The 23826-nt window shown below is 51.5% G+C and overlaps 1 protein-coding gene across 1 annotated transcript in view; it reads right to left on the bottom strand.

Annotated features, from left to right (window-relative positions):
* The window catches only part of RAB6B (RAB6B, member RAS oncogene family), a 53812-nt gene extending 30253 nt beyond the window's left edge, over positions 1 to 23559 (bottom strand). The window contains exon 1 of the mRNA XM_045503592.1: positions 23096 to 23559. Coding sequence (XP_045359548.1) covers positions 23096 to 23165 — 70 coding nt within the window. The 5' untranslated portion in view covers positions 23166 to 23559. The remainder of the gene's footprint in view (positions 1 to 23095) is intronic.
* Positions 23560 to 23826: the final 267 nt, after the last annotated feature.

Here is a 23826-nt window from a genome sequence, read left to right as displayed (position 1 = left end):
CAGAAAGCTCATGACAAGGGGCTGGAGGCAATAAGCCAGGTTACCAGGGGGAGTGGAGGTGTGTCCAGGAGCCATGGGGTAGATACATTCAGAGCCTCTACATCTGAGCTTTGTCACAGAGAAAATGGAGCCCAAATAGTGTGTGAGGAGAGGGGTAAGTGTTCAAGGAAGTTCAAGAACCCACTGCCTGTTCAAGGAAGTTCCATGTGGCCAGTGGGTTGATTTAAACCAAAATCCATCTCTGGGGCCAGCTACAGAGGGAGGGAGCGAAGGGAAGGCAGAGACAGGCAAGGCCAGAAGAGCAGGGAACACACCAAGGAGCATGGATTCTCTCCCAAGGGTGGTGGCCATTCCTTAAGGGTCTTAAGTAGACAGGTGGGGGAACAAGTGTGGCACTTCCTAACTTCCATGATGGCCCACCACATATTCCCCATCCCACATGCTCTTTTTACCATGTACCATCGATGCTCTGTGTAGGGGTGAAGCCGGGTGAGCCTGTGACTATGGCAGAAATGTCCCTGTGACTCTCAAGGCTAGGTTAGGAAAGGTGGCACAGCTTCTGTCTGGAGCGCTTCCCCTCCCTCACACTCTGAAAGCTGTCTCTTCGGACCAGCCACCATGCTGTGTGGAAACCCAAGGCAGCCCACATGAGGGAGGACCACAGAGACACCCACCTGACAGCAGCAGACCTGTGGGTGAGTGAGCCTTCCAATGACTCCAGCCCTCACCCTTGGAGCCAACCACTGATGCCCAGTGAAACAGAAACACAGTTTCCCTGCCAGGATCTGCCCAAACCATAGTTTCCTGAGCAAAGCAAACATTCACATTTCATATGCCACTAAGTCTTGGGGTGGTTTGTTATACAGCAGTAGGCCACCTTGGCAGGCTACCCACCTCTTTGAAGGCAAGAGATCTGTGCTTTAGGAAGAAAACGTATGCTGCTTTGGGCAGAACGGCTCACAGGGGCCAGACCGGGGGCAGCAGTCCAGTGACAGACAGCAGATCTCAGTTAAAACAGAGGCAGTGACACTGGAGAGAAACAGAGCTGGGGGTGGCGGGACCTAGTGACTGGTCAGATGCAGAGGAGAGCCCCGGATACCTCCCTGTCACCTGGCTTTGTGACCAGCAGATGATGGAGCCATTCCTTAACCCTAAGCAAACTGGATGAGGAGCAAACACCAAGTAAGTAAAATCACCTGGATTCAGGTCATCCATAAAAGCGGTCTTTAAAACTGTCAGGCCAAAGCACAGATATCAGCTCTAAATTCAGAAAGGAAACCATTAAAAAAGAACTAATACTAATTTTTCAATCCCATGATTATCTAAGCTTATTTTTCATTATTGCCATGATCATTAAACAGTGATTTTCTTACCTGAGTGTGATTGCTGGCCCAGGAGTTTTGCAAGCCTATCTAAATGAGCTCAGTCCCATACACCCTGGAAATTCCACCAGTGCAGTGTAGACTGGATGCTGGCCCTTCAAAATTAGCTACTAGCACCCACCTGGACCTCACTCCACCAGCCAGCCTCCCATGGGCTGCAGTCCCCATCTCAGTGGCCGATCCAAGTAAATAGCTTTTTGTACATTTGGGTGGCTTCTAGATAGCTGCAGAGGCCTCTCTATGCAGTCAACAAACACCCACTGGGGGCTTACTCTATGCCAGGCCCGTGCTGGGCACAGAATTCACAGCGAGAAAACAGATGAACCCCTGCTTTTCCCAGCAGCTTTGCTCCAGTGGTGGAGCCATTCAGGTGCAAATACCTAAAGTACGAAGTAACCTGGGAGGGGCTACTGAGAGCCGAGGAAAAGGCAAGGCCACTCTGCTGGAGAACTGCAGTGGTCTCCTAAAGGAGGTGGCCATTTGGGCTGGGTCTTGATTGATGGGGACGAGGCATCAGGGGCAACAGAGTCCCCAGGGGAGGGACTGGATGGAGCTAGAGACGTGAGCATAGAGCTGCCACATTAAGCCAAAGTCTCCCAGGGCTCTGGGGTCAGTGCCTATGAGAACTCCTGGGTTTGGCTTGTGCCCAGGCTGAATGATAGTTGAGTGGGCCATAAGCCCCCAGACTCTTGGTCTAACACTGTCTTCCTCCATGAAGGACCCCTCTCCTCCCTGTCATGTCCATGGTAGATGTGGGTGTGGTGGAGAGATTCCGTGAGGGCCAGAAATGGGGCAGAACATGAGGCAGAGGAAAAGAAATTAGCTGGAGAATTTGGAAGGTCTGGAAAGACCTGGAAGAGCATGAACCACCCCCACGGTAGCCTTCTCGCGAATTAAGCCAGAACCTTGGCCCATAATCTTTTCTAGGTCACCATTCACATTTACTGCCCACACAAGCTACAGGACACTGCTGGACAGACAGTGGGGTTCTGCCTGATCTTCCCTGGGTTCACAGAGCTAGGCCCAGAGTGGGAGGCAGGAAAGACCTGGAAGAAGCCCCTGCCATTTCTAGGCCACCCTGGCAGACCCATCTCTTTGATACCTGTGTTTTTAGGACAGCAGTCCCCACGCCAGGGAAAGGGCTTCTGCATCCTTGGCTCACTGCCGGGCCCAGGTCAGAGACTGTCTGCAGCTGTCTGTCAGAAGTGGTCCTCGGGACTGAAAAGGTAAATCTGCATCCCCAAGGCTGAGGCCAATAATAACCTGTTCCTAGGGTGGGCCCAGCTGACTCAGATATTCTGTCAGCTGAGTTTCCAGAACACAAGTGGGGAAAGCTGTATGAATGCTGGGAAGGGCCTGACTGCTAAAGGGCGCAGTCCTTGCCCTGCAGCTAGGAAGGAGGCAAGGCCATCTGGGCCACTGTCCCTGCTCTGCAGGGGCCTGGGGAGAGGACTCCACTATTCCCTTGAATCCCCCTGCCCATAAGGTCCCCCATTTTGTCCTGACCATGAGATGCACAGCTCCTGGGCCCTATGGTGATGAGAGGAACTGGTGAGACACCAGTTACATCTGTCTGATCCTTGTTTCCTTCTGTGCTATTTTTACAAAACAGAAAAGCCTGGTCTATCCTTCCTGCAAGGTTGACAAGCCTGGAGGGCTGGGGACCAGGCTTCCCACTCCACACCCGATCCTGCACCCTGTGTTCACAAAGGCAGCTCCAGACCAGGGCTTTGCCAGCTCCTACTGGAGCCCTGAGGGGCCAGCTGGCTCACTGTAGGCTAAATGAGGAAATGTGAAAAATCCCATTTCAAACCGTCCCCCCAAAGACTCAGACAGTAATTAAGAAATATGCAAAGCTCTTCATTGGACACTTTAATTAAGTGTGTTAATTCCCTCTGACAAAGGATGCTCAGCCACCTGGGCCTCACTGAGGGACCCAGGGAAGACAGACAGAGGAGGGAGGAGGAATTGGGAGGAGGGGTCGGCAGGACAGTGCTAGGGGCTGGTCTGGCTGAAGCCCTTCCTCATGCTCCAGTTGGGAACCTGACCTGTTCCTGACCCTCTCACTTTCCCCACTGTCCTCCACCCATCCCTATCCCCTCTGTGCAAACCCAGTGATCTTAGGGAAGTCTACTCTGAGTCAGGGGCCACAGGGTGTCATCCACTGCCTCCCTCCCCTACCAACATACATCTCAGCTCTGCCACTCAGTAGACTAAGAGGTCACTATTCCAATGAGGTCGGGCTAGATGGTTTTGAAGGCCTGCTTCTACTTTGGAGCTGGTGACAAATGCTTACCAAGCCTGAAATACAGCTGGATGAAAGCACTAACACGGGCTCCTTTCCTGCTTGGCCAGAGTCCCTCTGGCCCTTGGGCTTTGCCAACCTTCAAACATTTCATCCCATCCCCACAACCACCCCCAAGTGGCCTGGAGCCCCTGAGAGCCCAAAATGGGGCTGTGCTCCGGCTGTCTACTCTGTAAGGAGGGGCAAGGGGCCCTGGAGCCAGTGAGGGTGTGCTGGCATGGAGGGAGAGGCTGTGCTGTCTGGCACATGACTGGTTACATACAAGGAGTGCCTGCATTTATGACAGCTGGGGTTAACCACCCCCACCTTTTTTCCTCCTGAAGGATTACTGGTTACTTTTGAAAATATAACTGTTTAAAATAATATTAGGATATCATAGCTATGTATCAATAGCAATACTGAATAGCCTCCCAATCTTTTTGAATACCCCTCCTATGTTTGAGAAGGTCCAAAGCCATCCCCCCCCCCAGTATAGGAGCCTCTCTTGCAGCCATGTTATAGACATATGCCCTAGGCTCTCCCATTGGACCCTAACATGAGACTCCACCAAAAATGACCAACATGAATCTAGGGGGAGCTGAGACCCCCTCTGGGTCTGCATACAGAGGTAGCCCTGATGTGGGTTTGAGCAAGAGCTCTTGCCCGTATCCAGCACAGGAACCGTGTTTCCCCCTGGACCAGTCCTGGTGTGACTCAGGCTGGTGCTCTGGGCCTAGCTCTCTGACCCTCCCAGAGATTCTGAACTTCCCAATCATTGCTCTAATACATTTACTGTTGGCTTTGCTGAAATCAGCTGGATAGTGAGAGCAGATGTCTCTTGTTTCTAACTAAGAATTCTGAGAGAGATATAAGGCAAAAAATAAGCAAGCTAAAAAGAGAAGGCTGGAGTAAAGAATTTGTTTACAGAAATACATCTTATGATATCTTACCACAGCCAGGAAGTGAGACTAAGAAATTATCTGAGCTCCCTGGCAGTCAAAGCAAAAACTAGCAAGCAAACAAAAAAACAACAACAAAAAAAACAAACCAAAAAACAAAAAACACCCAAAACCAAAACCAAAATCATGACCAACTGTAAGATTCACAGCACTCACGAGAAAAAACAAACTAGTTGCTAATACTGAGCTTTTTTAAGAATAAAAAATGTTCATTGATTTAGAGAGAAAGCATGTACACAAGAGAGGGAGGGGCAGAGAGAGAGAATCTCAAGCAGGCTCCACGCTGCTCCACATTGGCAGAGACCAATGTGAGGCTCAATTCCATGAACTGTGAGATCATGACCTGAGCCAAAATCAAGAATCTGATGCTTAACCGACTGAGCCACCCAGGCACCCCAATACTGAGCTTTTTATAAGAGCTGGGCAGCATAAAGTTCTTGAAAAGAGTCTGGAGGGCAGAAATCATGAGGCAGAAATTTACATACTTATATAATCAACTGGCTGACCATCACTGATGAAAATCAAAGATGCTAACCAGCCCCAATAACACCCCCTACCCAAGTCACCGTTCATAGTCATGGGCCCAGACCAGTGTTTCCTACAAATAAATGATTAAATGAAAAACCAAGGTCCAGGACTTAAGCTTATGACCAAGATGGAATAACAGGGACCAGATTTATACTCTCACTTGAAACAACTAAAATGCATACAAAATATATGAAACAATGATTTTCAAGACACTGTATAGTAAGCAATAAAGGACAGTAAACCCTAAGAGACACAAAACAAAGTATGTGAACCCCACAACTCAAATTGTTGCTCTGAGGATATTCTGGGCCATAGCACATGGAGGGTGGAGCCAGGTGGACTCCCTGAGTTGAGGAGACAGGGCTTAGAGTCCAGAGAAAACAATGCAGCTAGAGTTCACAGGACACAGTGCTGGAGAGGAGGGAGATACACACACACACACACACACACACACACACACACACACACTGAGAGAGAGGGAGAGAGGGAGAGAGAGAGGGAACTCCAGAACATTCTCAGTATTCAGCTGATGATGCATCAGCAAATGTGTGTAAGGAAACTACCAAGACTAGGGAAAGAGCCACCCATATGGATTAAAGGAAACTGTTTGGCACCCACACAGACCTGGGGATAGTGCCTGTTCCTACCAGTCAGAGTAGAAAGCCTCATCATTTGTGGGACACTGGGCTGTGCTTCAGTAGTGGGCAATAATTAGCCCCACTCTAGTGAGCGCCACTCCAATCCCAGTTAACAAATCTTAAGGATATTTATAGGAACACAAAAACTATCCAATACATACCATGCAAAACTCACAATATCTAGCATTCAAGAAAAAAATTACCAGGCATGCAAAGAACACCTCCATAGTGGGTGGTAATTAGCACCAGACTAAGCACCACTTCAGTCCCAGCTAACAAATCTTAAGAATACTTAAAGGAATACGAAAACTATCCAACACACAACATGGCAAAATTCAAAATGTCTACCACCCAATAAAAAATAACTAGACATGCAAAGAACCAATAAAATAGATCCTTAATGAGGAGGAAAAAAACAATGAAAATCAGCCCCAAACTGACACAGTTTGACAAATCAGCAAAGACATTAAAGAATTTTTATAACTCCATTTCATATGTTCAAAAAGTTAAACAGAGATGTGGAAGACATTTAAAAAGACATAAATCAAACTTCTGGATACACTGGATGGGATTAACAAGAGATTAATCCCAGATTAACTGCAGAAGAAAAGATCAATGAATTTAAAGACACAGTGATATTTAAAATGAAACAAAGAGAAAAAAAGAGAATAGAAATAAATGATTGGAAGCCCAGTGAGCTGTGGAATGATGTCAAGTGGACTAACATATATGTAATTAAAGTCCTCAAAGGACTGGTTGCATGGGAGTGGTGACAGGGAAAAATATTTGAAGAAATAATCACTAAAAATATTTGAAACTTGAATAAAACTTTAAACACACAGATCCAAAAAGTTCAATGAATCCCAGGCAAAGGAAACATAAAAGAAACCAAGGCACATCATAACCCATTTGCACAGAATCAGTGATAGAGAATCACAAAAGCATCCAGGGAAAAAAGACACATTATGTACATAGAAACAAAGATAAAAAGACAGCAATTTCTCCTCAGAAACAATGCAAGCAGGAAGACAATGGAGCAAAATCCATAAAGTACTATTAACCTAAAACTCGAGGTTAATAACTTTCAGATATGTATTGTCAAAAACAAAGATGAAATAAAGACTTTTTCAAACATTCAAACACTGACAGATTTCATCACCAACAGATTCTCACAATGAGAAATGTTAAAGGAAGTCCTCAGGAAAAAGTGAAATGACACCAGATGGAAATGTGGATCTACACAAAGGAATGATGAACACAACAAATGATTAATAACGGTGAAATATGTAATATTTCTTTCATATTATTTAAAAATGTTTGGGGTGCCTGGCTGGCTAGTTGGTAGAGCATGCAATTCTTGATTTTTGGGTTGTATGTTCAAGCCCCATGTTGGGGCTTCAAAATATCATCTCTGAAAAACATCTTTAAAAGATCATTGGCTTTGTAAATAAAAATAACAACAGGTTGGATCACAGACCTAACAAAACATGGAAGAAAAGAATTTTTGTTACCTTGTCAGAAACATGCAAACTGTAAGAAAATGAAGTGACATTTTTGAAGTACTAAAAGAAAAATGTTGTCAACACAGAATTCTATACCTAGCAAAAGTCTTTTTAAAAAGGTGAGGGATGCCTGGGTGGTTCAGTCAGTTAAGTGTCCGACTCTTGATTTCAGTTTAGTTCATGATCTCACAGTTGATGAGATTGAGCGCCTCACTGGGCTCTGCACTGACAGCTTGGAATCTGCTTGGGATTCTTTGTCTCCCTCTCTCTCTGCCCCTCTCCCGCTTATGTACATGTGCTCTCTCTCTCTCCCTCTCTCAAAACAAACATTTAGAAATATTTAAAAATAAATAAATAAAAATAAAAATGAAGGTGAAAAAAGGAATCAAATGCCAAAACAATTCACTGCTAGCAGACCCACAACACAAGGAAGAAAGTTCTTTGGGCAGAGGAGGACACCTGCACACTCATGCATACATGCACTTAAAAATCTGAGAGATCTGGATTTTAATCCTGGCTCTGTCGCTTATTTGCTTGGGTTAGTTACTATCCTCTCTGAGGCTTAGCTTCCTCATATGTATAATGTGGGCAGAAATGCCTACCCTCGTCTCTCATATTATGAATTCTACGAGAGCAGTAAAAAGTTAACATTCTGGGTAAAAGACACACATGGGAAGACTTTGTACTATTCTTGCAACTTTCCTAAAGGCCTAAAATTATGTCAAAATAAAAAGTTAAAGAAAAAAATATAGTGATTTTTTAAAAAATTATGCACATACACACACACATCCATGACTCTCAGATTCCTGGCACATTCAGCAAATGGCTTGTTCTGATTTATTAAACAGTCTGGTCCACATGATGCTTTCCTAAGAAACCAGAATGTAAGTGTATTTGGCATCAACTTAGTCTTCTACAGAACCACAACCTAGCTGGGAAGCTGCTGTGAACCCTTCTAACCATGGGCCAGGAGGCTGAGCAATCCTGGACAGATCAGCTCAGTGGGCAGAGCCCATGTGTAACCACGACATGTGCACATGCACCGAGATGCATGCAAATACATACACAGAGACACACACACACATGGTCCATCCAGCAGGTGCCATGGTCAATCCAGCATGGTCAATCCTGCAGTGTGTGTGGGAACTCTCCAATCCTTCTGGTGACTTAGCTGTGAAACTAAGAACCTTGTCAAGACAGCATCTGCAGGACCTCTTGACAACCACCTGAGACCTGACCATACAGCTTGTGTGGACTGCAGAGCTGGTCCCGACCACAACTAGTGCACCTGCTGTCAGGACCTTCTCTGCCTCACTGATGCATCTCAAACACTCCTATCAGCTTCAAAAAGGTGCAGGGTCTCCCCTCCAGGTCCCAACGGCAGCACCAGTACCTGCTAGCTTTGAGTGCCAGCTACAGCCCCCACACAGCACACACAGTTACCCTCTGGCATGGCTTCCCTGGAGAGCCAGGGTGGGGTAGGCAGAACAGCCTGAAACTCAGCCTAACTCCATTAAGACCCTACACAGGCCAGTCATGTCCACATGCCCGAGCAGCAGCAGAGGTGCTATGAAAAATGAATTCATAGTGAGGATATGTATGTTTGTTTGAGAGAAGGAGAGAGCACATGCTAAATTCCCACCAGCAGCTGATTTTTTGACAAGGCTGGTGTTAATGCAATTTGGTAGTTTATTTAACTGATAGGAACTCTTGGCCCATCCACAGCATGGAGTTTGGCAAAGTAGTATACATGCTCATGTTTATCCTTTCTTCCTGAAGCATATTGCTGGTGTTGTTGATGGTAAAAGCCTCACTAACAGGGAGAGAAGGGTGGGGTAGTGAGAACGGGCAGGCAGTGCTGAGAGGCATGGCGTGTGTTTCACAGGTTGTCAGCTGAGGACTAATGAGAGTGGTCCTGTGACAATGGACCCCCAGCACCCATCCGTGACGGCACTGCTACGGTCTGGCCAAGAGAGCAACCTTGTTTAGGCAGATGGAAGGTGGCAGTTCAGAGTGCAGGCTAATGTAGGCAGGGAACCTTCCTGGATCTCCAGCCCCCTTGAGAAGCCCCTGGGCTGGACATCCACAGGTGTGGTCTCTGAGGTCTCCATGAGCAGAGGGAACTGTTCTTGGCACTCCCATTGGCCATGGCTTCTTCTCTCCTGTGTATACTCTCACATAGCCTGCCCACTGCTGCTCGCCTTGTTGCTTTGACAAGGGGGCAACCAGGCACAATCCCAGCCCCTGCACCTCTAGAGCCAGCTGTAGGCGGAAGACTGGACATGCAGACTCCCCCTTATGTCAAAAGAAAGAAGCCTCCTCCTACTCTCAGGAGGTGACTCAAGGTCACCTGCTCACAATTCACTTGGGGAGCGGGGATGGCCTTCCTGGTGAAGTTGAGAGATGGGGATCATTGTTATGGAGGTAGAGAAGGCTTCTAGATCTCCAGGACCCTAGGCCTGGGAGTGGGCACAGGACCACCCAGCAGGTAGAGGTGCACTGTGTCTCCAGCCCTTGTGAATCAGGGACAACTGCTGGCCAGGCACTGGGGTGGCCAGAGGACCAGGCTGGAGGGAGGGAACAGCGGGACCTGAGTCAATACTGAGGTCTGCCCTCTGGACTTGGACGCCTGGGGACCAGGACAAGGAGATGGTAGCCAGGCTCACCCAGTCCCCATCCCACAAGCTCTGGTTCCCTAAGAAGCCCTCTCAAAAGCTGCACCAGAAGTGGCATGAGTCATCAAGGATTCTAGATTTAATCTTGCTCAAGTCCCTCACTGAGCTGAGGAGATGTGAGGTCAGAGAAGGGGGCTACCTGCCCAGAATCATAGAGCACGAGGGTCATGGTCAGACAGGATCTCTCCTGGTTCACAGTCAGATCTCCACTTCAGAGGTTTCTCTGAGCCCATAAGGCTTTCCAAAGTGTGCTCAGGACAAGGAGATCCAGCCTCCTAAAGTCCCAGTAGAAACACGCAACACAGGAAGTGCCAAGGAGCAGCACAGAGTAAACTGCACTAAGGCACAAAAGCCTGGGTTCTAGAAGGAATACAGATCTGAGTGGCCGCAAAATACCAAGTCATGGCAAAAAAGCAGCTAGATAAAAGTCTGATCCAGTCCTGACATGTGACATGATGCAGCATGTGACAGGAAAACTGGGGGCCCAGGGAGCAAGAGGGCTTGTTCAAGGCCACTTGAAGAAAGAGCAAGAGCAGAGCAGGAAACAGGACCCCACTCCCAGGGGCCTCCCTCTCATCTGCTTTGGGTGGCCTCAGCCAGCTGCTTAACCTGGGGCAGGTCCTGGCCCCTTCCTAGATGCTCTAACTCCTTGTCTGCAAAACAAAGGCATCGCTAAGGTGTCTCTTCCCTGGAAAATCTTCACCCCATCTGTATTAGTTATTGGTTATTGTGTAATAAACACCACAACCTTAGCGGCTTAAAGTAACACACGCTGATTATCTCACAGTTTCTGTGGGCAGGAGTCTGGGCATGGTTTAGCTGGGTCCTCTGCTCAGGGACTCACAAGGTTGTAATCATGGTATCAGCAAGGCTACACTTCCTTCTGGGGCTTGGCATCCTCTTCCAAGCTCCTGTGATTGTTGACAGAATTCAGTTCCTTGTGGCTTGTTCCAATTTGGTGGGGCTGCCAGCCAGAGGCCACTCTTATTTCCTAGAGGCCACCCATAGTTCTCTGCCACATGACCCCTCACAGGGCTTCTCACACATGGCGGCTCATGTCTTCAAGGCCAGCAAGAGGGGTCTTCTGCAGAAATAACCATGGGAGGGACACCCATCACCTCTGCCATACCATACTGGCCAGAGGCAAGCCTCAGTTTCCATGTGCATTCAAGGGGAGTGCTATGCAAGGGCATGACTCATTCTGCATCACCTGAGGTCGCATCTGCCGCACTCACATTTACACGTTCCTAAGAGACACCACCTCTACTCTTCACTCAGTCTCTGCTTCCTCCCCTATAGTGGTGAGGTGGCTTGGTCGCCTGCAGCAGAATCTCATGGGTCTCTCTGCCTCAAGGCAGAAGCTAAAAGATGGCCTGGGACAGAGGCTGGGGGGGATGGGGGCAAAGCCGGGCCCCTGTTGTGTCGACTACATCGTGCATTTGCACACTGCTCTGCACAGTTCTTGCACATCACATCCAGCCCTCCCCAAGCTGAGGTGGATGGACGAGCTCTCCAGACCAGAACACTGGTTGAGTGGCCCTTCTGCTGCATGATGGAGGCAGGAGAGAGCTGGGCTCTGCCCTCTTCTGACGTAAATGCGAGAGAACCAAGGTGGGAGGTTAGCTGGGCACTTTTTCAGGACTGTATTATCTTCCGATCTGGGCAGCAGCCGCAGTGCTTTGGCTGGATGTGGGGGAGGGGAGGGGAGACTTAACTGGAATCAGAGAACTGCTGGGTCCTGGTGCTACAGGTATTCAATCATAAAAATTGACTAATTTGGGAGGAGCCTTTTTTCTCCCTAAAAAGAAACCTTCTCAGAGGTGCTCTCTACTCAGAGAAGAGCAGAACTAAACAAAGATCTCCTGGTCCCAAGACTTGACCCTACTCACAGCCGCCCGAGCTGGGAACTGCAGGGTCCCAGTGGGGCAGAGCCAACCTGACTCTGGGAGGGAGGGGAAAAACTGCGTCTGCTCCTTGAAGCCCAGCACTGGAGCACTGGTGCTGCTGAACGTCCTCTCTCATTCCCCAGGACAAGGTAAGAGCCTTTCTCTCCACTCCAGCTCTACCTGGCTGGCGGTCCTCAACCCTCCTCACAGCAGCAGCCACAGCCCTGGTTCCTCACCTTGTCCTCGACCCGAACACAGAATGGGTCCCCTCACTCCTGTACCCAGCACACACCAGTGCCTCCACGGGAACCTCCAGCCCTTCATTCTATTTGGACAGAACCTGGGATGCACGGCACTGCTGCCCAGAGCTGCAAACCACCCTGGTTTTCCCAAGGCACCAGTGCTGGCCCACAAGCCCTGTGACTGGCACACCTAGGTCCATCTGTGTCTGGTGAGAGCACGTCCCTTCCCCATCTCAGCGCTTCCATGGCTCTCCCTTCCCCGTTCTGTCCTCCTAGCCCTCTCCCTTCACTGGATGGGGAAACAAGAAACACTTGTTCTAAATGCTTCACTTAATCTCTTCTGCACAGTGTTTACTCCCTGCTCATCAACAGGGTCAGAACAGAACGTTTTCTCCACGTCTCCGAAGTAGCACACAATCCTCAGTGGGACCTGTCTCTCGTGTGGAGGCCACCATCACAGCTCTTCAGTCCTGAACCAGGGATGGGTCTCTTGGTCCTGCCTCTGCCCCAGGGGTAGGGGCAATGGAGGAACCAGAAGGGGTTCAAATGGTCAAAGCTGCATTGAGCTGCTTGTGGCCAGCTTCGGGGTCTATTTTTCTCCAGGCCAGCAACTCCAGGCAAGGTGACACCTCTGCTGAGCACCAAGCAAGGGGACGGGTCTCCTTACCCACTGTGACCTCAGACGATTAATCTGGCACTGCTCAGAGGGGCCATGGGCAGTGACTAAAATGTGCTTGATTACTGACAATTAGGATATTCTTCACTCACTAGCCACACTGACAAAGGAATACCCAGCTGGGTGCTTACTAACATGCATGGGCACTGCCTGAGCAGAAGACAGGAGGGACAGGGAGCAGGGGTCACCAGGGCTTTGCAGGGTGAGGTTTCAGTCCTTGAGAACAGACCATGAGCTGACCCACGGGCGGGGGACTGCATCAACTAACCTGAACAGGATGCCCTCTCTGGTCTAGGGCTGGGTTCAGGATGGCAGTCCCCTGCCTCTACTCTCGCTCCCTGGCTCTTGCCATTCACTTTTTGTGCAGCCACTTGAGGTTGGGTTTCTGTCTCCAAGTCAGGGAGAGGGGCTCTCCCTTATATAATGCTGCCCTCCCTCAAGTTTTCACAGGCCCCTAAGCTTATTGGGGAGCTAGAATTCATCAGAGAAGAGCAAGGGAATCCATGGGAGAAAGCAAAGACAGTGGGTCAAGCATCTCTTGGAAAAGGAACCCAGAAAGGGAAGGAGTGATAAGAGGCCGCACAAAGGACCAGGGGAGCTCACGCACCCAATGACCAGAGAGGCAGGCAAGTTCACATACCCAAAGACCAGGAGGCTAGGGGTACAGTTATCTAATAACCAACCTGAGCAGGTGGCAGAGGAGAAGAGTCTGGAAGGGCAGCCAGCAGCCCTGGAGCAACCCTTTGGCGGACAGAAGCAGTCAGGGGACCCAGGGCATTGTGGAGGCAGGAAGGACAGAGGAGTTCAAGGAGGCCAGTTTGGGTACATCTGAGTACAGTGTGGCCTTGTAGAGAAGGACAGGAGCCCCTCCCCTACAGCCCTTCATTGCCCCAAAGTTTTCACCACATAGAGAAAGAACCAATAAAATCTATGTACCCAGAGGTCTAAATCTCAGAGCTGGAAGCTCAGGCTCACAAACCCTCCTCTGTGTTCCATTCTCTGACTGTTCCCTGCATGGCCTGGCTCAGGCTGCCTGCATCTCTTGCCTCCAATCAGGCCATATTCATCTTTGTCTTCTAATCCATGAGCATGTCCCTCCTTGGTCAAAACCACCCGGGGGTCCCCACTGCCTGCAGGGAAGACATAGACCCTGTGTGTAGAAGCAAGATTCTCTGAGGCCTGAACCTGCCCACTTCTCCAGGTTCAGTGATTTTTTCTAACTATGCTCACGACCTCACCTCCCACACCTACGCCAGAGTCCAGTCACCTTGAACTACACCCAATTCCCCCAGAAGCTCCAAGCCCCTCCCAGCCCCCAACCTTGGCATAGTTGGGCCCTCCGCTCAAGATGCCTCCCTTGTGTGCCTATGAATTCCCTCTCACTATGCAAAACCTCCTCTGGGAAGCCTTCCCTGACTCCCCCAGCAGACCACACCCACAGCCTTGCTTGTGTGCTTTAATAGTCACATTAACACTGGCTGAGATTTATCACCTGCCTACCTCACCAAGCACTGTTCTAATCACAACATGGCAAAGCCTCAGCCCCTGTGGTCTACCCAGGCTGCACTCCTTGTCCTTGGGGAAGTTGCAGAGCCGTGAAGATGAGGTGCTCTTCCTGGGAGCAGCTGTGGGGGCCCAGCAGAGCAAGGCTAGGTGAATCTGTCCCAATTCTGCTGGGACGGGCAGTGGAAAAATGCCAACCAGGGAGTCAGAGGCCTGGGAGCTCCTTCCAGTTAGCAGTAACCGTTCTGGGTCCTGCAATCTGTGCTAAAGCCTTTCCTTCTTCGAGACGCACTTTCTTTGTTTATAAAACGGGTACACAGCTCCACTCATCAGATCACAAGGATGTAGGCTATGCAGCTCACTACACAAGAGGACCAATGGGTGATTCTCAAAACCTCCACCCTACTTCTCTCTCATTCATCTATAAAAGGGGGAGATTGCTGTCACTGTTTCATTAACAAAATTACCTATCACTTGAGCATTCACCGTGCGCCATGTACTGATGTCTTAGATCTTCATGCAACCTCAACAAGGTAAGGATTGCCCTGCTGTCTGATGAGAAAAATGAGCACAGGGTGGTCCTGTTATATCCCAGCACCACCCAGAGAGTGAGAAGTGGGGCTGGGGCAGAAGTGCAGGGCTTAGGAGCACCAGTAAGTGATGGTGCTGGAGCAGGAGCTGGGGCTGGTCTGGTGGGGTGACTGCACACCCCTGTTGGTGCCAGTCCTTTCCCAGCCCTCTCTGCTTACCACACACCCACCTGGCTGCAGAAAGAAGTATCCTGGAGTAGGGGTACCTGGGAGCTGTCACCTGTTCTGCTGTCCTCACCAAAGGTCCTCGGTATGGAATAACTGCCCGCCAGCAGGGAGGGCAGGATAGCCCCATCCCGATTGCCTGGCAACCTGAGTCAAACACACCGTCAGAAGAGAGGAGCCACAGCGCCCTGGGGGCGCACCAGGGAAGAGGGCCAAGAATGCCTCCCAGAAAAAGAGGTAGCAGACTGGAGAGGACTCTGCACTGGGGCTGTCCAGGGGAGTTTGGGGGGATATAATTAGCAGAGGCCCTGATTACATGCCTTCATCTCTGCAGTTCCTCTGACCTCTCTAGCCAGCAGTGCAATCTCCAGGCTGAGAGTGTTACTGGCTTGACATCATACCCTGAGCTAGCTGTGAATTACAGGACCAGAGTTAGAGCTCCATCAGCCTGAGTGGTCATCCATCCAGCAGCTTCCGAGGATACATTGAGAAAGCCAGAGAACACCGTGGGCTTATCCAACCACAGAGGCTGCTGGTGGTTGACCCCAAACAGAATCAGGATCTCCGGGCCCTGATATCTCCAGGCCTGAAGGGAGGATGAGGCCAGGAGAAGGGTTACCCCACAGCAGGTGGGAACCAGCCACTTAGTTTGGTTCTTCCCTTCCTAGGATTTAGTTCTCAGCTAGAACCCAGATGACATCTTGTCCATGGTGTGCAGGACTGACTTGGGAAGGCTTTAACTGCCCCACATCCTCTCCAACCAACTCCCTTCAAACCACCCCAAATAAGCAGTTCATTCTATGTAAGAATGCAGTGTCTGATATGCAATCCAGCTCAATCAGATTGGAGAGACTGCTTGCTTCTTAGAGCTATCCCCCTGCCCTCCTATCTGTTCAGGGCCCCAGTGCCCTCTCACCAGCCTAAGGGAATCAAAGACCTCCTCCCACCCACCCCCATGTTGTGATCCATTCCTCAGCAAAGAGCTTGGCACATGATTCCCAAGGAGACATTTATGGCAGACCTCTTGTCTATAAGGCCTCAGTGTTCTGTCCTCTTTTCCCCACAACAGGGCCTGAACCTGCCTTTGAGGCATGAGGTCTAACAGATCACCATGTGCTTCTCATAGTGACCTGGGTTCATGGACTACAGGTTCAAGGACTGGGTTCACACTAGCAGTAAGTCTGTGGCCATGACCTGCTCTCCCTGAACCCCTGTCTCCTGACATGCAAAACAGGGAGAATTTCACATCTATCACAGGATGCCGGAAAGAAAAGTGCCCCGTGTGGAGCCTAGGGCATAGAGTGTATTCTTAAATGCCATCTGAGGTTAACTGGAGGAAGAACACGGAAACCCGGGAAGGTTAGCTCCATTTCCCATCATCCTCTCCAAACCCTTAGAATAAAGAATCCTTCCTAGGTGTAGATGTGACTGAGCCATTCCCCAGCTGAGGATCCTCCACCAGCTCCCCACTTCCCTCAGAATAAAGCCCCAGCTCATGGCCAGCCTCTGTGACCTGCCCTCATACCCCATCTCCAGCCACAGGGGAAGCTGGGTGAGCTGGTTAACCTAATGCTGGAAGTCCCTTTCTCTGGGGGAAATCCCACTAAGGCATCATGCCCTTTCCCAAACTGTCCATCCAGCTCTTGGAAGAAAGCTGTGATTTCTATCACAGAACGCACACAACTGAAGTCTTCCTTCTTCCCTGGCCCACTACCCACAGCAACTATGGGGCATCAGGTGGCCAGTGTTCTAATGCATTTCCTGGAAGTAACCTTTGCTTTTAAGGCTTTTTTCTGCCCTCAGGAGCAGGATATCATCTGTTTTTTTCCTGGACCCTGCCCTGTCCCTTGGGTAGGCCTCCACCTGGGAACAGGTGGTGCCTGGCCCAGGACACGTGATTGAGTCACCTGGGCTCCCACTGGTCTTGTTACCAAGAGACCAGAATAAATCTGTTTTTCTACTAAAAATAAATCACTTCACCAAAATGACAAAGTACTCATAGCAGTGAACGTTTACTTTTAAAACAAGATCCCACTTAGTTTAGGACAAAAGTTATGAAAATAAAAAGGAAAGCTGGAAATTTCAAGCCCTAAGATACAATAAAGAACCCCTAGGAGTTTATAGGTGTTATGAATCTTTCTCCTCTCCTTCTGAGTCCCAAGCAGCAGAGACTGGCCTATGCCTCAGTGCCCTCAGGCCTTGCCTGGGGCCCCATTTCCTGGGGCCTGTCTTTTTGGCTCTAACAAAGCTGCCCATCTCAACGTGAATCTGATACTTCTCCCTGGAAACCTCCCCCATCTTCTCTTCTCTGTGCTGAGAAATGGAAAAGGATGATAGTGGACAGTTGAGAAAATGCCCAGCACAGTTTTTCTAGCAGTTCACCTCTGATGTCTATGGATTTTGCTTTTTACCCTAATCTTTTCTCACCTTGATCAATGGTTCTGCCCAATAATTTCTTTAAGTCATTACATTAAGATCAGGCAGCACTGCACATTCAATGGTTCATTCATTCAGCAACAGCGGAAGACACAGAGTGTAAAGGACAGAAAGACTTCACAGCCTGGATGGGACACAGATGGTACCACCCTCAGATTTGCCCCCAAGGAGTTTGCAAGGTCAAGGTAACACCTACCAAGTTAAATATTCATTGGCTGAGTTTATGGATGTTATAAGTAAAAACGGACAATAAGATTATTTTGTTGTATTTTAGTGGGATTCATTATAATTTGGGGGCTGCAAATGATAATGGGATCACAAAAAAAACGGTACTATTACATCTGCATAGCCAGAACATAATCTAACAGTCTCATTTCTCTCTTCTGGTTAGTTCTCTTGTCTCTGACCCTTAGCATGGAGGGTGCCACGTTTGTCTTCTACCAAGTACAGGTTAATTCTCATCATGGCGTCTCATCTGATTTTCTCATCTCATGCACACCTCTTTAAACAAATAAAGCCAACATTCTGGGCCCACATCCAAGGTACCCCGCTATCATTCCAGACACTGAGGAAAGGAAGGAAAAAAGTGGGAGGAGCAAAAACAAGACCCAGAAACTGAGGAACAGAGCAACTGGATTTATGCCCAATCTCGCAGTAAGCTCTGGCAACATCCCATTTGGGCATATCCCTTCCTTCCCACCTCTGGTGGCCTTACTGCTTTCTCATATTTCTTTAGAGAAGGTGGTGGGGATGAGAGTCCCTTGAGAATTTCACCTTCTGTGAGATGTACTATGGGTTGGGCACAACCAAGGCTAAAGGCTTCAACCCAATGTGAAAGATTTTGAAGTGTTTCTGGTAAAAATCTCCTAGCTTGAGAAAGCAGCAGGTGTCAGGATGAAGAATCCTGCTTCAAACTGCGTTGACTCCCCTCACTTTTAATCTCCTGATGGACCATCAGTAAATATCAAACAGTGAGGATAATCTCATCATTTTTAAATCCAGATATTTAATGAGCAAAAGTCTCCTGCAGATGGGGAGAAGGGGAAAGGAACTAAGATCTAGTCCTCTCAGGTGCTTAAATTCATGTTTGAGGGGCTTAAAATTCAGTTAGGGGTTTTGTTTCTTAAAAAGCTAATAAACATTTAAAAATCCAGAATAACTGAGACAACAGACAGGTCATGGGGCAACATGTGATAGTTTTTTAAAAATGCTCAGAAAGAAACCAAAGCTACTCCATGGTGAGTGCCCAGGTGGGCTGGGCACAGCAGAGGGAGGGGATCTGGGAGGTGTTGGGAAGGAGACATCGGGATGGGCTTCAGATACAATCCCCAGGCCAACAAAGGGCGCCCTATGTGGTTATGGGGGGTGTGTGGTGGGAGGGCAGGGGTCAGGCTGAGCCAGGCCTTGGGAGGGGCAGGGGGAGCCCTCCAGGCAGTGGAGGGGTACTGAGGACTCCTTAACCCAGAGGAATGGGATGACAGTCGGGAACAGCCCCTCCTCAGCACTGGCAAGCCAGACACCCTCATCCTCTTGCTCCCCACCCCCACACACTTCTTCTCCACAGCAGGGAGAACAGACAAAGCTCCCTGGAGAGGGTGGACCCCTCGCAAGACCTACTCCCTGTACTCAGCCCACCAAAGGAGCATCAGCCAGTTGCCTATAGAAGCATCTCCTCCTCTGAAGCCTTAGAAGCCATCTCTGACACCTGCCGACAAAGGTGGGTGGGACGCCGTGCTGTGTGCTTCCATAGCAGCTGTTCTCTTGTCTTCGCTTGCACAGACCTTTACTGTAATTATATCCACAAATGTCTGAAGTCCCCAGTGGACCATAAGTTCCGGGAGGCAGGGATACACTCAAAGGCCTGACTAAATAAATAAATGGGTGATGGAAGGAGGAAAGGAGAGAGTGATGGGTGGGGGTGGGGAGAGGGATGAGTGAACAAATGACTAAATGGCCAAAGCTGTGTGCACAGTCACTGTGTTGTATACTCTGAGAATGCCATTCCCATCATGCTCACTGTGATGGCACCTCCAGAGCACAACTGCCAGGGAAAGGACAAGGAGAAGGCAGGTCAGAGAGAGAAGCTGTCCTGCTGGCCTCAGCCTGGGAACACAGACCCAACTTGTGGTGTCCCTCAATCTTCCTGCTTTGGCAGGAGGAGTCAAAGGGAAGGAAGATCAGAAGAGGCTAGAACACCCAACAGGCATATCCCACATCCCTAGTCCCCACCACACACCCAGATGCACTGAAGGAAGCCTAAACCCCCCAGAATGCCATCTGAACTTAGGAGGAAGGCATGTGTCCCCCAGGCCCCCTCTCTTTCCTAAGACACCTGCTCATGCCTCTCTTCTCTGGATGTCACCAAGAGTCGCAGTTGAGATTAGTGTGCCTCGCCCTCCACACCATCCCCTGCCACTGCCATCAGCACAAGGCCATGGCCAAAAGGCCCAGAGAGAGCCATCTGAACACCAGCAGCATTGCACAGCCTTCCTACTGCAAAGAATCTACTCATTCTAGATCCACAGCACCCTTTCCACAACCCCACGCCCTGCCAGATTGACACAGACAGCAAGCCTGTAGCCCATGGTCCAGGGGACAGCGTCATTCTGCTGCCAGGAAGTGGGCTCTCTCCTGGGCTGAGGTGTTCTCTCTAGAGTGGTTCCTTAAGGTCTTCCCACTCAAACCAGGTCCTGGTATTTTTGAAGGCTTGATACCCTCTTGGGATTATCTATTTCAGGGTGTTCTTCTCATCACTGGGCTCCGGGTTGGGTACTCCTTTTTGGAATCTAGCTGTCCTCATCTACTGGTCTAGGGAGATGCCACCACTATAGCAGGCACAGGAAACAAGGGAAGGCCACATCCCTCCAGCCCTTTCCCCTGGCCTCTATCCAAGGGAGTCAGCTCATATAGGAAGACCCATGCATGCTCCTCTAGAAGGCTCTGTCAAGCTCAGCTGGCCCAAGTGTCCCAGGTATAGAAGGTGAGGGCCCTCCGAGGTCACATGAGAGGGAGAGCCAGGGTGGCAGGAGGGCCAGACCTTAGGGGCTCCTTGCACTGCAGAGACTGCAGTGGCACAAAGGATCAACACACACAAAACTGTGCAGGCAAGACAGAAGCAACGGCTATGAAGGCAATCCCCCCCCCCCATCCCATCAGGCTCAGGGATGCATATGATCCCCACCTAACTTGGGGGGTCCCAAAAGCCATGCAGAATACAAGGTACACAACCCACTAATGATATACTCAGGGCTTCTCAGGGCCCTAGGGATCCCAGCCAGAAGGAACCAGAGTAGCCAATAGCCAAACTCACTGATGGCAGTCTTTTGTCTCTAATGACTGTGTTCCCAGGGCCCACAAACCCTGCCCCCAACCAAATAGCCCAGCATTCCTCCCAGGTCACCTAACCCAGCCACAAGTCTGGTCAGAGAATGGCAATCCTCACCTCAACTCTGGAAGGCTCCCCAATTCTGTGTTTCCCCAATTCAAGGTCATCTTGATTCCCAACATTAATGATTGGGAACAGAAGATGTGGTTTCTAGCCCCAGAAGTGCTAGCAACACACCGATGGGGGCTCTCTCTCTCTCCAAGCCCTCCCCACCCCTGGGCTCAGAGTTCTAATCTACACATGCAAGGTGGGGGCTCTATCTCTAAGGCCCTAAACTCTCATTTCTGTGATTTAGGAACAAAGAGGGTTTGCAAGGCTCCTCAGGGACCTCAACCCATAAGAGATTCTGAGTGAGTCCAGAGTTTTCACTCAAACTCACAAGAGACAGTCTCATCAAAGCCCTGGTCCTTTACTGAAGCAAGTTCAGACTTGGGATAAACAAATGTTTCTTGAGAACCTACCAGGGTCCAGGCCCTTTGAGAGGCACAGGGGAAACACGGAGGAGGAAGAGAAGTGCCCTCAAGCAACCATTTCACAGAGGCAGAAACTGAGGCTCAGAGAGGCCTCAAACTCTGCTCAAGGCAAACCACGTAGGAATTCAACTCCCAGGATGCCTGATCCCTTCAGAGTTCTCTCCCAGGGCTCCGGGCTGGGTAAGATAAGCACTGGGATGTGAAGACCCCTGAAATCCCTGCAAGCATGGGAAAAGTGAGCTCTGAAACTGGACTCTATTAAAATCAGAAACTCAGCGTCCAGGGCACAGGACTGGCTGGCTCAGTTGATCTTGTTCTGAAATGCCCTGCTTGGCCCCAGGATGCACCCCCGTGTTAGGGTCTGACCATGTTTGACGTCCTTCTCTCAACCATCCATCTCAGGTAATGAGCAGCAACACAGGAGACTGCCATGCGACCTTCACAACCCACATGTACACACACCACAGTAGCACTGTTTCCTGAGCCCACAAGGTCCTCCTAAGGTTGCCTGTGTCTCAGCTCCTTGTACAGACAGGCACCAAACCAGGTGAACTGGACTGGTCTGCAAAACAAGAGCTGGGGGTGCTGTCCCCAGCAACCACGTTCTTCCTGAGGTGAGCTGGGCAAGGCCCAGCCTGCGCCTCTGCAGCCCCAGGGGAGAGGCCTCTGGAGAGGTGCACTGAGAACCACTCCTTCCTACAGGTGTCAGAGGGGTCCACACTCTTCACTCTGGTCGTCCCACCCTGGGGCAACCCGGGTTTCAGAGATGCTCTCCCTGGGGAGGCTGCTGGGCGGCAGGGAAGCCGTTTGTCTCCTTCCCCCAACCCGCCCCCCCCCCCCCCGCCCCTGGCCGGCTGCCACGGTGACCTCCCCTCCCCCAAGACTGGCGGTGAGCTGGGAGGTGGGGGTGGGAAGCCTCCTCCGCCGACAACGCTCTCAGGAGGGGTGCTGGGAAGCCAGGCAGGGCGTGTCGCCTGGTCCTTTCTCTGCCCAGCGCCAGGCTTCGCCGCCTCTTGGTGCGCGGCGCCCTGTACCATCCCCCAAATCGGCCTCGCACCAGGGAACCCTAGCTGTCCTCGCCCAGACCCTGAGCCCGAGAGACACTAACGCACGCTGGCACAGGGCAGCGTCTAGAACCTTCCGTGCCCAGTCGGACGCAGGCCAGGGGAGGTAGGCGCCCGGTTCCCCTACAGCCTGCGCCCGCTCTTTCCACAGGAGACAGGTGTTGGCCTTCCCCCGCGGCCCTCGGCTCCAGGGCCCGGACGTGCCCGTCATTAAACATGGGTCCGGCAGGGTCCGCAGGAAGCCCTCCGACCAGAAGCCGGCCCCGCCTCGTTCTCCGAAGAGGGGCGCCAATCCTCTCCCGGCCCCCGCGGGCACCCCTCCACCTGCGCGGTCGCCCGCAGCCGGTGCCGCAGTGCGAGCGAGCCCGCGAGCCCGGCGCTTTCACGCCCCGGCCGGCGCCGCCGAGCGAGCCGCCGCCCTCCGGCCCCCCGCCGCGCCGCACCGGCCCCGCAGCTCTCGCCCCGCACCCCACCTCCCACCCTCACTCCCACCTGGGGCCCAGCGCCCCCTCCATCCCTACCCCGGGCCCCTCCCCTGCCTGGCCCCGCCCGAGCCAGCTTCGACCCCCACATCCCCATCCCTCCCCTCCGCCCGGGCTTGGAGGGGCCTTTCCGAGCCGGCGCCGGGGCCCTAACGGGGCGGATGATTTGGCGGCAGGGGTCGCCTCGGCGCGGCGCCAAGCCAAGAGAATAAGCGGGGTACTTACCGCTTTGCTCCCCCAGGAACACCAACTTGAATTTTCTCAGTGGGTTCCCAAAATCTCCCCCTGCGGACATGGTGCTGGCAGCCGGGCCGTGCAGGAGGAGGAGGAGAAGCGAAGGAGCAGGGAGGGAGGAGGAGGGCGAGGGGAGGCGGCCGGCGGTGCGGGAGCCGGAGGGGGAAGGGCTGGCTGCGCGCGTCCCTGACTCCCCAGCTGCGTGCCGGCCCCGGCCTGCGGCTGCGTGTCCGGCGGCGGCGGCGGCGGCGGCGGCGGCGGCGGAGGAGGAGGAGGAGGCTGGGGCTGGGCTGCTGCGGGCGGCGTTCGCTGCGGTGCGAGGGGCGCGCTCTGGACGCCCGAGGCGCGGCGCGGACAGAGAGGCGCGGGCGGAGCGGGGCGCAGGGACGGCGCGCGGGGCGGAGGAGCGCTCTCTCGAGCCGCGCGCCGCGGCCCCCTCCCGTCTCCCTCCTCAGTCGGCGCCTGCGCTCTGCGCGCTCCCCAGCCTCTGATGTCATGCGGGGCCCGCTGCGCTGCGGGGCTGGGGGCGTCCGCCCGCCCACCGCGAGCCCACACTCGGCGGGAGAGAACCGCCTGGCCCGGCCTCCGGGGGACCCCCGGATCGGGCCGTCTCTCGTTGCCCCACTACGTCTGTCTTCCCCACTCTTAACTCTGCCCCTCCTTTGAATCCAGAAAAATGACAGGAGAAACTGAGAAATTGTCAGGGGACGTTTGTTTCTGGT

Source organism: Leopardus geoffroyi, chromosome C2, assembly GCF_018350155.1.
Source record: "Leopardus geoffroyi isolate Oge1 chromosome C2, O.geoffroyi_Oge1_pat1.0, whole genome shotgun sequence".
Classification (NCBI taxonomy): Eukaryota; Metazoa; Chordata; class Mammalia; order Carnivora; family Felidae; genus Leopardus; species Leopardus geoffroyi.
Note: the sequence above shows the minus strand (reverse complement) of the source record. Positions and strands in the feature narration are given on the sequence as shown.